The 14,222-nt window shown below is 43.7% G+C and overlaps 1 protein-coding gene across 19 annotated transcripts in view; it reads right to left on the reverse strand.

The window, feature by feature from the left end:
• SNTG2 (syntrophin gamma 2) overlaps positions 1-14,222 on the reverse strand; it is a 221,886-nt gene that overhangs the window by 86,463 nt on the left and 121,201 nt on the right. For all 19 annotated transcript variants that reach the window (XR_014234716.1, XR_014234717.1, XR_014234718.1 and 16 more), the window contains one exon: positions 13,870-13,961. Coding sequence is in view for 11 of the 19 variants with exons in the window: in XM_082356518.1 (XP_082212644.1) it covers positions 13,870-13,961 (92 nt within the window). In the remaining 8 variants the exon portion in view is untranslated. The remainder of the gene's footprint in view (positions 1-13,869; positions 13,962-14,222) is intronic.

Genomic DNA, 14,222 nt, shown 5'->3' on the forward strand with positions numbered 1-14,222 from the left:
TCTGTCATGACTTCCCCGTGGTAGTTTTTACTCCAGAAATGACCCTCCTCGTGCTTTCATCTCTGCTGTGTGTGACGGTCCAGGCCCCGCTCCTCACCTTCTAAACCACCTGCTGCCGCCCCATAGCCTGTCCGTCCCCGAGCAGCACTCCGCCAAAGCCCTGCTTGGCCCGAGGACCGCAGCCCCCCGGCCGCCCCCGCCCCAGGAAGAAGGGTACTTGGGGCTCGGCGGGGCTTGGTCCCAGGTGCAGCCTGGGGTCTTAGCCTTTGAACACAAAACAAACAAATAGTTAATACAACAGCACTGTAACGCGGCAGTAAAAGTGTTTCTAGCCCCTTTTTACGTGAAAATCAACGAGGGTTAAAACAGGCTCAGTGAAGGGACGCAGGATTCCTACAGAATTTGACTTTTAGTCCAGAATTCTTATAATTTTCTAAATTAAATAACTTATTGGGCAATATTTTTCAGGCGTTTTAAAATGCATACATTCCCCGGAAGCACAGATTGAACAGTCTTAAATCCGCATGCCAGTCTCCTGGGAACGGCCTGGGTCCATGTCCGTGTTTGCCGTGGAGTGGAGGTGCCGCAGGTCCGTGAGATGAAGCCGGTGAGCTTCGTGCAGAGAAGACCTCCTTCCACCACAAACTCATGCCTGGTTTGCACGGAGACGGTCACCGTTTCTGAGCCAGGTCCTCACGGGTGTGACGGTCCCACGGCCTGAAGCGCTGTCGCGGAACCCAAATCACAGGGGACCAAAGCATCTGTCAGAACGTGACCATCTCTGCCGAAAAGACCCTGGTGCGGCTCGAGCCCTAGGGGCCCGGGCGGGCCGGCCTCCGGCAGGTCCAGCCTGGCGTCCATCGGCACACGCGCCCAGAGCCCGGCTTGGAGGAAGGACTCATTTAGAGAGCATTCACTACTCTGTGCTTTGAGTTCTCTGTATTTAAATCTGCAAATTTACCAATAAAACTGTCCTATTTGCACACTCAAGAAATGTCTCTTGGGTGAGACATACTTGGAATATTTTGCCCAAGAAGAAAACTCTGGATCCTCAAGGCGCAGTTAGTTCTGAGTTACTCACCGCCCATGGCTGTTGAACTTGGTCTAACCTGAGCTCTTCTCTCTAACGTCACAGACGCCAGAGTTGCAGGGCGTCCACGCGAGTGTTCCCTTTACATTTTTGTTAAATATCTAGAAGCTTGAGAAGACGATAAGACTTCTATTCTTATGCAGCGTGGGGTAAGTGATCCACGTCAACAGTCACTTCCTCTGACATCCTGAACGATGCTCACCTCGTATGTTCAGGTTTCTCCCGATGACCCTCAGAGGGGCAACGTATTCACAGCTCCCAGTGCCGGAGGTGACTTTGTTACGAAGACATTTTTTCAGGAGAGATAAGCAACGCTGCAGGAAGAGACACCTAGTGCATCACCCTGACAGGCCTCCTACATGTTTCTGTCTTTCCATCACTGAAACAATGAAACATCCATCTCTGAGGCAGGTGGGGAGTGGAGGGATGATACTGGTGACATCAGAGGGACGAGACCCACCTTCCAACCCTGGGGCCCCGCCTGCTCCCAGGGGCTGCAGGGTCACGCGTGAGGCAGGACAGGGAAGGAGCCCCCGGCCTGGGGAAGCAGCTCCCTGCCCGCCCCCGGCCCTCGTTTCTCTTCCCGTCACTTCCCAAGAGGCTCTGGAGTCAGTGAGGAAGGGACGGCCCTCCACTGCGCCTGGGCGGCCACCCTACGCCACTGCTCTCAGGGTCAGCACCAGGGACACACCCTGGCCTTTCCTGGGGAGCCGCCCGGCTGCGCAGAACCCAGGGTCCACGCAGGCCAAGCGGCCAGCACAGGGTGTCCTTCCCAAGCGTCCCAGGGGCTACGAATCCATCTCCCCGGCCAGTCTCTCACTCTGCTGGGGAAACAGTCTTTCACACATGAGGACACAGGGATTCTTACTGAAAATCTCCAAGGAGGAACCCTCATAAGCAGACTGTCCCACAGGGACTCGGGCCGGGAGCCTGGGCTGCCTGCAGTGTCGCTAACTGGATGTGCAGGTGGTGCCGGCTGATGCTGGGGGCGCCCGGAGAGGGCCAGGTGACCCGGGCCGCGGCCGGACCCAAGCTGGCCGTCCACACTGGTGGCCAGAGGCGTCACCTGAGGACCACCGGTGGGGCGTTGGGGAGGGAGGGTCCCGGGGAGCGCTGGTCCTGCTCCCTCCTCCCGTGAGCTGGGCCCTGGGGCGCTGGGACAGGCCAGCCGTGTCCCCAGCATCCGGAACAGCCTGGCGGATGATCCACTGAGACCAGAGGCCTAAGGGCGACAGCTGCGGGGGCAGCAGAGCGAGAGTGCCTCGGGCCCAGCAAGTGGGGGAACTTCGTATCAGGGAAGAGCTTTGGGGGGGGACCACCAAGGAGACCACAAAGCTCCTTAAGGAGAAAGTGCCACAATCTCACTCTGTCCCACGGAAGCCATGAGGCTGGTGGCAGCTGGGCCGTGGCCCCGATAAAGCAGCCTTAATACGCTTTGTTGGGCGTCAGCCCTGAACTCCTTCTGTGTTCGCTTCTCACCGGTCACCTCCCGATGGTGGTAATTTCCCTCGGGGACGGGAAACAAGTGCCTTGGGCCCTGTGGAGGCTTGGGAGGAATCCTCTTCTTCCCAGTTCTTTTTATTTATTTTATTTTATTTTATTTTTTGGGGAATAACTGTTTTTTTAAAAAATATTTATTTATTTATTTATTTGGCTGCGCCGGGTCTTAGTTGCAGCACGTGGGATCTCGTTCCCTGACCAGGGATCAAACCCGGGCCCCCTGCATTGGGAGCCCAGAGTCTTAGCCACTGGACCACCAGGGAAGTCCCCCCAATTCTTTTTAAAATAGACCCAGAACTAAAATATTTTTGTAACAGAGCTTCAGCTTTTACAGCATTTCCAGTTCCAATTTTCTTTGAAAATGCCTCCTGTCAAGCTGCACCTGAATCTGTCAGGGGCCCGGCCCTTCCTGGACAGTCGGACTGTCCTGCATGAAGCCCTGGACAGAGCAGGTGCACACAGACAAGACACCACGGGAAACCCAGCTCAGCAGGTGTGCTGTGGGTCTTTTGTGAGGCGACCTATGAACAGGTCACCAAGGTTACAGGGACCAATGACAAGTGCATCTCAGGAAAGTAATTAAAGAAAACACAGGCAGCTTTGCACAAACTATGTTCACATATTCTACCGAAGTGTCATATCTGTCAACTTTTAATCGTGTGTTTCTTGCTAAAATAATTTTTGTTTTCTCTCCAAAGGGCAGCTCTTAAAGGCTCAATTAACCATCAAATATTAATTATTATTGAGAGAGAAGGTTCATTCTAAAATATTTTTCTGCAGCAAATTTAAGATATATATCTCAGGAATGAAACAGCGGTGCTGTACTATATGGTCTCAGCATGCCATAAAAATATGTAAATAATTTTTCTATTTGAATTTGACATATTTTGAGTGGAAATGCTTGGCTTGTTATTTTAATGAAATTAATTCATTAATTTTGTGAAGACAAGTATCTAAAGTATTTAAGTCGTATAAATTTTTAAATATTACAGCAATACAAAAATTTAAAAGTAAATGAATGTATCTGACAACAGGTTATTGTTATATTCTTCAAATTGAAATCATTATTATGATGATAAGATTAAAAATATCTTATGAAACACGAATGATGGAGTAAAAACAGGGCCTGATTCTTAAACTCTTCACTGAGTGGTGGTAAATCAGGCCAATTTGGAAGCCAAGTGAAGATTTACAGCTACCAGAATCTATTTAAGATACAGGTCAATAAAATGCTGATGCACATGATGCAAGTAAGAGGACTGTGCAAATACTATTTTTAGAAAAACATGATATTATTAAACAGGACTGGGGGGCTTCAGAGGTGGAACGATGCCCTAATGTAATCCTACGACCTGCAGAGCTGAGGCACCAATGCAAGGAAAGGTGCATCATTTCCTGTATCAAGATTATTAGGAACAGACTTGGTTCGTGTGAAAAAGATGGCACAGAAATTATATGAGAGAAAAATTACTTCTGAGTTACAAGAGGAAAAAATCAACATTTTGTGAATTGATAATGGAAGAAAAACAGATCCATTTCAAAAATAGTTACTTGAACTGTTCCATCAGGTTTGGGCAGGGCTCCAGGACCACATCATGGAGTTCAAATTCTGACTTGAGTATGTACCAGCTGTTTCCTTGGTATGCACTAGCATGTACTAGCTGTGTTCTGTTGGTGTGCACTAGCATGCACTAGCTGTGTTCCCTTGGTGTGCACTAGCATGCACTAGCTGTGTTCCCTTGGTATGCACTAGCATCACTAGATGTGTTCTGTTGGTGTGCTCCCTTGGTGTGCACGAGCATGTACTAGCTGTGTTTCCCTCCCATGTGCTAGCATGCACTAGCTGTGTTCCGTTGGTAAATGAGTTAAATTCTTGTGCCTCAGAGTTTTACCTTCTCCCATACAAAGAAGGTAATCATGACAGATACATAATATTTAGAAAGATTCCTGCTATGTAATAACTACTATGTAAATTGTTGTTGTTAATACTATTATTAGTAAATAGATCTATACATATAAGGAAGAAAATTCAGGTGACCCACATTCTTTCCTTCTATGGATAATCCACTTTAGCATTTGGCATATATCATTTATTTTCCAATGCCTTTGTAAATTATTGTGTTCCTCACTATATACACTTTTGAAAGTTAACCTGATGTGTTTTCCAGTCAGTAAACAATCTTGGTAAAATTCATTTTAAAACACTGAAAAATCTCATCACATGAATCTATCCCCATATAACTAATTATTTCCCCATTATTGAGAAGCCAGATTGAAATCACTTTTTCTTAAGCACACATTGAATGTGCTCTAAAACACAGCTTGTCATACATTCCTGGGTGTGGAACTGCTACGTCTGAGGCGTGAGGAACCACAGCGGTGTTATCACCTGCTGCCAGACGCCTTCCAGAAACGCTGCTGCGCTGTGCTCCGTCAGGCCTGGTCAGTCATCCCCACAGAAAACACAACCACAAGGCCAGCTTTGTGGGGACCACTTTGCAACGCCCCCTGCAGAGCCCGCAGGTCAGGACCAGTGGAGTCATCTTCGCTTGAACTTTGCTGAACCTCTACCCACCGGCCACCAGTTCTGACTCAGAACCTTCTGGGAGACAAGCCCTTCTGCCTCGCCGGCCCATTCGTGGTCTGCAACAGACCTACTGTTTGTATATAACTATTGTGTTTTTGCCTAAATTCCTTGGAGGTAAGGTAGCTATTCACTGCCTTCCTCCAAATAACCCTTCTCAAGTTTTAAGATGATTCCACATTATTTATTTAAATGTCTTTCTAGCAGCTTTTCTCCTTCAATCTGCTACATTGAAATTTTTGTTGTATTTGATATATACAGAGTGTAATACATATATTCTTATGTACACAAATCATAGAGGAAGTTATGAAACATAAAACTAAAACGAAGCCCCCGGAAGCTCCCAGGGGACTCACAAATTAGAGCATCGCTGCTGCAGCCCTCTGCGTCCTCCTGACTTCCCCCGTGGGCACGGCTGGCCCCCATCCCCCCCGTGACCGGTACCCTGAACTCTGGAGCCGATGCAGTTTTCATAAAGCCCAAAGACGATAGAATGTGAAGGGGGGATTCTTTAAGAAAAAGAATACAAAAGTAAGGCATACACAAGAGGAAATCCAAATGCACTAAGAACTGCTAGCAAATCTTTCCGCAGCAAAACTGCCCTCAGCTGGAACACAAACAGTTGCCCAAACACCACCCCATGGGATTAGATGAGTGATGCAGGGGAAATCACAAATGTTGCAGAAACCTGAGACCCCGCGGAGACACTGCCATCTGCTCCCAGCCCCCCAGATGACACTTGTTACTTCTTGTCATTTTGATAATAGCCATTCTGACAGGTGTGCGGTGGTATCTCATTGTGCCTTTGATTTACATTTCCCTGATGATTAGTGATATTGAGCATCTTTTCATATACCTATTGGTCATCTGTATGCCTTCTCTGGAGAAATATCTATTCAGTCCCTCTGCCCAATTTTGATTTAAATCGTTTGCTTTTTGCTACTGAGTAGTATGTATTCTTTCTAAATATTTTGGATATTAACTTCTGATAAAGTACATGATTTCCACATATTTTCTCCATTTTCATTATGTTGATGATTTCCTTCATTGTGCAGAGGCTCTTTAGTTTGACGTAGCCCCACTTGTTTATTTCTGCTTTTGTTGCCTTTGTTTTGGGGTTAAATTTTTAAAAAATCATTGCCAAGACCAATGTCAAGGAGCTTACCATTTATGTTTTCTTCTAGGAGTTTTATGGTTTCAGGTCTTACATTCAAGTCTTTCATTCATTTTGAGTTAATTTCTGTCAGTGGTGTAAGACAGAGGCCTAGTTTCATTCTTTTGCATGTGGCCATCAAGTTTTCCCAACACCTTTCGTTTATGAGACTATCCTTTTCCCCATTGTATGTTCCTGACTCCTTTGTCATAAATTAATTGCCCATATAAGTGTGAGTTTATTTCTTGGTTCTCTATTCTGTTCCATTGATCTATGTGCCTTTTTTATGCCAATACCATACTGTTTTGATTATTATATCTTCGAAATTTAGTATGAAATCAGGAAGTGTGATGCCTCCAGCTTTGTTTCTCTTTCTCAAGATTGTTCTAGGTATTTTTGATCATTTGTAGTTGCGTATACATTTTAGGATTGCTTGTTCTGTTTTTTTGTGAAAAAATGCCATTGGAATTTTGATAGGTATCCCACGAATCTGTAGATTGCTTTGGTTAGTATGGACATTTTAACAATAGGTTTATTCTTCCAATCCATGAGCATGGAATATCTTTCCATTTATTTGTGTCTTCTTCAATTTCCTTCATTAATGTCTAAAATTTTTCAGGGTACAGATCATTCATGTCCTTGGTTAAATTTATTCCAAGGTATTTTTTTCTTTTTTATGCAATTATAAATTGGATTATTTTCATAGTTTCTCTTTCTGATAGTTCATTATTGTGTATAGAAATACAACTGATTTTTGTAATAGATTTTACATCCTGCAAATTAACTGAATTTGTTTATTAGAACTCAAGAGTTCTTTAGTGGAGTCGTTAAGGTTTTCTTAATATAGTACCAGGTCATCTGCAAATAAAGACAATTTTACTTCTTTCTTTCCACTTTGGATGTCTTTCATTTCCTTTTCTTGCCTAATTGTTCTGGCTAGGACTTCTAGTACTATGTTGAATAGGAGAGGTGAGAGTGGGCAGCCTTTTCTTGTTCCTGACCTTAGAGGAAAAGCCTTAAGCTTTTCACCATTGAGTACAATGTTAGCTGTGCAGTTGTCATTTATGGCCTTTATTATATTGAGGTATGTTCCCTCTATATACAATTTGCTGAGTTTTTTAATAATTAATTAATTAATTAATTTTTTGGGGGGCTGCGTTGGGTCTTTGTTACTACGTACAGGCTTTCTCTGGTTGCGGCGAGCGGGGGCTACTCTTCGTTATGGTGCGCAGATTTCTCATTGCTGTGGCTTCTCTTGTTGTGGAGCACAGGCTCTAGAAGCACAGGCTTCAGTAGTTGTGGCACATGGGCTCCGTAGTTGTGGCACATGGGCTCTAGAGCACAGGCTCAGTAATTGTGGCGCACGGGCTTAGTTGCTCCGCGGCATGTGGGATCTTCCCGGACCAGGGCTCAAACCCGTGTCCCCTGCATTGGCAGGCGGATTCTTAACCACTGTGCCACCAGGGAAGTCCCGCTGAGTGTTTTTTTTGATCATGAAAAGATTTTGAATTTTGTCTCATGATTTTTCTGCATCTATTGTATTAAGATACTCATATGATTTAATCCTTTATTTTGTTAATGTGGTACATCATGTTGATTGATTTGGAGATACTGAACCATCCTTGCATTCTCAGAGTAAGTCTCACTTGATTATAGCATAAGATCCTTTTAATATATTGTTGAATTGGGTTTCCTAATATTTTGTTGAGAATCTTTGTATCTATGTTTATCAGGGATATTGGCCTGTAACTTTCTCTTTGTGGCATATTTGTCTGGTTTTGGTATCAGGGTAATGCTTGCCTTGTAAAATATGTTTGGAATTCTTCCCTCCTCTTCAATTTTTTGGAAGAGTTTCAGAAGGACTGGTATTAATTCTTCTTTAAATGTTTGGTAGAATTCACCAGTGAAGCAATCTGGTCCTGGACTTTTGTTTGCTGAGAGATTTTTGATTACTGATTCAATCACCTTACTAGTAATGGGTCTGTTCAGACTTTGTATTTCTTCATGATTCAGTCTTTTTAGATTTTATGTTGTAAGAATTTATCCATTTCTTCTAAGTTGTCTAATTTGTTAGCATAGTATTGTTCAGAGAAGTCTCTTATGATTTTTTGTATTTGTGTATCAGTTGCAATGTCTCTTCTTTCATTTCTACTTTTATTTATTTGAGTGCTGCCTTTTTTTCTTGGTAAGTCTAGCTAAAGCTTTGTCTATTTTGTTTATCTTTTCAAAAAAAACCCCAGCTCTTAGTTTCACTGATGTTTTCCATTGTCTGTTTAGTCTCTATTGCACTTATTTCCATTCTGACCTTTGTTACTTACTTCCTTCTACTAACTTTGGGATTAGTTTGTTCTTCTTTTTCTAATTACTTGATTTATAATTTTAGGTTATTTATAAGAGTTCTTTCTTATTTCTTAACATATGCATTTATCACTATGAACATCCCTCTTAGAATTGCTTTGGCTGCTTCCCATAAATTTTGGTATGCTGTATTTCCATCTTCATTTGTCTCAAGATATTGAGACTTCTACTTTGACCCACTGGTTGTTCAGTAGCATGCTGTTTAATCTTCACATATTTGTGGATTTTTCAGTTTTCTTCTTGTAATTGATTTCTAGTTTCATACCATTGTGGTCAGAAAAGATGCTTGACAGGACTTGAATCATTTTAAAGATTGAAGTAAATCTGTGGTTCTTAACTATAACTAGTAAATTCAGTCTATGTATATTGATTTTATTACTGCTATGTCTGTACTCATATCTACCTCCTTAAGTTTGGCTCTTTCATTGTTTTATTTTTCTATTCTTTTTTTCTTAATGCATTTTAGTTAAGGATTTTTTTGTTATTGATTTGCTTTTTTTCATTTGATGTTTTACTTTTACTGGTGTTTTATTAATTCGTGATGTGTCTTAACAACCGTAGCACTTAGAATGCTTTATATCCAGTCCACTCACTCTGAACCACATATGTTGTTTTCAGTATTCTGTATTTGCTCTCTTATCTTAACCTAAGATATTAGACATTAACTTAAGTGATGTTATTACTTTCTGCAGAGAACATTTGTTTAGATTCACATACATAGTTCCCTCCTTTAATCTCCAACTGCCCTTCTGGGATCATTATCTTTTTCCTGACATGTGTTCTTTAGAAATTCTGTTAGTGATATACTCTTTCAGATTCTCTTCTATGAACAAGTCTTTATTTTTACCTTGTTTTGGAAGGATGGTTTTGTGAGGAACACAAAGATAGACCAATAGTTATTTTTCTTGTCTCCATGATTTTGAAAATATTATTGGGCTGTTATCTAGCTTCCATTGTCACTATTGAGAAATGTGCTGTTAATAAAATTGTCATTGTTCAAAGTCATCTATGCTTTCACTAGTTGATTCTAAGATTGACTCTTGGCAACAAGGTCAGACAGAAGAGTACGACCCCATCTACATGAAAGTCAAACCCAGGTAAAATTAATCTATAGTAATTGAGGTAAAAATAATAGTAATTTTTTGAGGGAGAGGGTAGTTTGAAATTATGGTGATGTGCTATATTTTGACCAGGGTGCTATAACATTTATTGAGCTGTTTCTTCAAAGTTGTATACTTCCCTGCATGTGCCTTATACTTTAATTAAACAGTTAAATATCATTCACTCATTCGTTATCTCTGCCTGGGAGACCATCCCTCCTTCCATTTAGAAGACTCAATTCAATGTTTAACTTATGTGTTTATTTGTTTAATATTTTAAAATATATTTTGTTTGTTTAATTATTTTTCTTATTATATCTGCTTTTCTTTTTTTTTTTTTTTTAATTAATTAATTAATTTATTTATTTATGGCTGAGTTGGGTCTTTGTTTCTGTGCGAGGGCTTTCTCTAGTTGCAGCGAGCAGGGGCCACTCTTCATTGCGGTGCACGGGCCTCTCACTATCACGGCCTCTCTTGTTGCGGAGCACAGGCTCCAGACGCACAGGCTCAGTAGTTGTGGCTCACGGGCCCAGTTGCTCCACGGCATGTGGGATCTTCCCAGACCAGGGCTCGAACCTGTATCCCCTGCATTGGCAGGCAGATTCTCAACCACTGTGCCACCAGGGAAGCCCTGCTTTTCTTTTGCAACTACTATTTATAAGTTTAGTATCTGTTTCCTTATAATTTCTGTAAAATCTTGTTTCTGGTTTGATATATTGTTCCTGTACACTTTTGAGTCATTCAATTCTCTGTAATGACCCTAATCGTTTGAGTTAATCTTTTGAAATTCTTAACTCAGAAAATCATGTATTTACTGTCATAAATTCTTTGTTATTTAATTGCAGCTCCTTATTTATTTTTGCTAAAGTTTTCCAACAAAGGGAAACTAGTCAGACACAATTTAGCCTTGCATTTGCCACAAGTAAAGCAGAGACATTGGCATCTGAAGTCCCTCAAAGGACCGGGTCAGCACCCAAATTCCAAGCACACCAGGTGAAAGCACCAGCTATCTCTCAGGAAAAAGGAAAACATTTTTGGACAACCAGGTAATCAAGGAATAACCCCTCTATGTTCCCTCTGTGAAGGAAAACATGAACACTAACCAACTAACAAGGGAGCCAGAACAGGACATGCAGGAGTGTGGAAACAGGGGCGGAGGGAGAGAAGGACCTGACAATATACACGCTCAATTGAGATGAGTGACACTGATGTGAATGAGACTTTTTGTTGTTATAAATATTCAGTAAGTTTTCTGACACGAAAACAGTGCAGTATGAGTGATGAACTTAGAATCTTAAGCTGTGTGAGCCGTTCCTGCATCTGGAGGAGAACGTGGGGCCTGGGGGTGAAGCCGTGAGCAGACTCCTTCTCATAGGGGGTAGGGAAGACTGAGCAGATGTAGCATCTGGGGAGGGAGCAGTTAATAATTTAGTTTCAAATGAGAACCCAGGGAAGTTGTCAAATACACAAGGTAGCAGTGGAATGGCTCTGGGAATCACAGACAGAGTGAAAACGCATTCTATCAGCTCCCCCCTCCACAAGCAGGGGTTACAAATGTGTTGGGGGTCAGGGGCACACAGTCATGAAGGGGAAACCCAGCCTCCAGCGCTCCTGTGATTGTAAAGCTGCTCTGAACTTGGCAAACTCTGCCTCTTGCTCCATCACATCTGGTCCTGGGAGAAGGAAAGTGATGTGAGCATGTCTGAAAGTGCAGCCAACGAAAACTGCCTAAACCCTCTGTGTCTGAGGAAGGTTCCAACTCATTTCCTTTGATAAAACAAACTGCAGAGTGGAGCCCATTTTCTTCTCCAATCCAGAGATACTGTAGATCCTAGTCTTCCAAAGACTAAAGCTTTGTGGTCACTCCTTGTACTCAACATGGCTTATATATAGTCCACAAGAAAAAGGTAAGTGAGAGAGAATGGAAAAAATACAAAGACTTAGGATGTTGTGAGAGAGCGTAGCCTACAGTGACAAAATTTATTATAAATACAGAGTAACTAAGCAGTGTGGTTCTGGTATTGATATTGACAATCAGAAAACAACCAAGGTCTCAGCAATAAACCCAAGACCAGGAAACATGCGCTGTGATCACAGTGACCGAGGACACGGGTTAGCACAACCGGTTACCCAGGAAAATCAATCTGGGTCCCAGCCTTTCACATGTTCTACAAAAATAAGTATCATATGCTTTGGAGACCTAAAGTGAAAAACAAAGCTTAAAAATATTTAGGAAAGAAACACAAGGAAACATCTTTATGAGCTTAGGATAAGAAAGGATTTCTTGAACCAGATCCTAAAACCACAACCTCTACCAGAAAGAAATGGACACATTTGTCTACACCGATTAACTTCCATTTATCAAAAGGTAGCGTAACTGTAACGAAAACGCATGCTGTAAATTGTGAGCAGAGATTTGAGACCCAAATTCAACAAAATATTAAACCTAAGTGTGTATGGAGCTTCCCAAGGGATCAGGAAGGAAAAGACAAACAGCTTTACAGGTAAAGGGGTGAAAGTGATGGACGCACGTCACGGAAGGGGAGAAAGCAAAGTAACCGCAAGCAGGAGAGGCAAACAGACCTCCTCAGGCAACCCGGGAGCAGCCAGCAAATACCCCTGTGCTTGGAAAAATGAACCCAGAGCATGGAGCCCTGAGAAGCCATGGCCACCTGGAATGCCCCCTGCTGCTGAGACGGTGACCTGGGATAGCCGCCTGGGAAAATAAGTTGTCGTTGCTTTGAAAATCAGACACTGGCATCATTTGTGCCCAGAAATTCTAGCTCTGGGTCTGTAGCCAAGAGATATTTATAAGCATGTTCATGGCAGCCCTGGTTTCAGTGACAGCAGACTAGAGTAAACCAAGAAACAAAAGCCAAGTGTCTAGCGATGATTGATAATCAGTAAATAAACTGCAGTATATTCACACAATTAAGTATAATACAGAAAAAAACAAACAAGCAAAAAAGAACCAGGGACATACATAACATTTGTGGATCTCAAAAACATAATAGCAGGTAAAAATGTAAATCCCAGAAGGCTATGACAGAATAACATTTTATAAGGCTCAAAATGAAATGGTATATTTTAGGGATCTATACATATGGATAAACTTTTTTTTTTTTTTAATCAAGCCAGTGACAAACTCAAGGTTCAGGATGCTGTTTATTTTGGGCAGGCCAGAAGATGGGATATGGGAATGACACACAGGCAGCCGTATAAGCTGGGGACAATGTTCCTAGTACCGATTTGAGTCTTGAGTTCAGGGACATTTGTTTTATTATCCTGCTTCATAACTCATGTAGACCCTAAACGCAATTTTTAAATATCAAGAACTATATTAAAGGGTTAAAAATGGAAAAGAATGGTATTTTAAGAATAGACTCTGCAAACATGAATCATTTCCTCTGGCTCCGCCTGCCGGTCAGGTAGGTGGTGGCCGGAAGGTGCGAGTGGATACGATTTCCAAGAAAACATTTTTTCAAGCTACTTACAGGATTCTAATCCGTATCCACTAACGGCTCAGTGGTTGATGAGCCCGCACCCTGGACGCTGGCTCTTCTCAGGGCCCAGCCAGCCGGGCTCGGGGTCAGGCCAGGCCTCCCTGGGGGAGGGGGCGGCCGTCCAAGCCCAGGTCGCCTGCAGCCCTCCCTTTCTGCTCAGCTCTGGTTTTCTCGGGAAGGTGAAGATTTGGAGGATGATGGAAACTCACTGCAAATACACAGCATCACGCGTCCTAGGTGACTCCATTCGCTTGGGAATGAACCCCTTTCCTGTGAGTCTGGAGGAAGCTTCCAGAGGACAAACCCCGGCAGTTCCCACCGTCAGATTCCAAGGAAAATTGGAGCCACGACTCCGCATTCTACCTCAAACTTATGTACTCAGGCCTGTTCATGAGATATTGTGAGTTAGGAGCTGAAAGGACCCTACGGTGAAAGCCCAGGCGTCCACGTGGGAGCAACGCGCACGCAAGCACATCCTACACCCACGTGTGCATCTCCCTCTGAAACGGGCAGCGAGGGCTTTTTCTAAATCTGCCAGGGGAGCTTCCAGTTAAATCCAAGGTGAGGAGGAGCGAGCTTACCGTGTTGCTGGAGTTTCCGTTCAGATGCAAACCGCTGTCAAAGAGGGGTGACGAGGTCCCGCTGCCGGGCTCGCTGGACGGTCCTGGGGACCCTGCCAACGAAACAGAGACTCACTGCAGGTGGAGCCACCGGAAGAGTCACAGCGCGTTCCCTGCGGGTCCACCCACGGGGGTCACCTGGGGAGGTCCCCAGACAAGCCCCCGGGGGAAGCAGCTGCTGGTACGGGCTGTGCAGCCAGCGCTGGCCCCTCGCCGCCCGCCCACCGTGTGGACGCCCCGTCTGCACCCCGCAAAACGCCTGCCAGAAGGAGGGCAGGACCGGCTTCTCGCCGGGGCTGCACCAGGTCCGGGTG

The sequence above is a fragment of the Balaenoptera borealis genome (genome assembly GCF_965194805.1).
Source record: "Balaenoptera borealis genome assembly, chromosome: 15".
NCBI classification, from domain to species: Eukaryota; Metazoa; Chordata; class Mammalia; order Artiodactyla; family Balaenopteridae; genus Balaenoptera; species Balaenoptera borealis.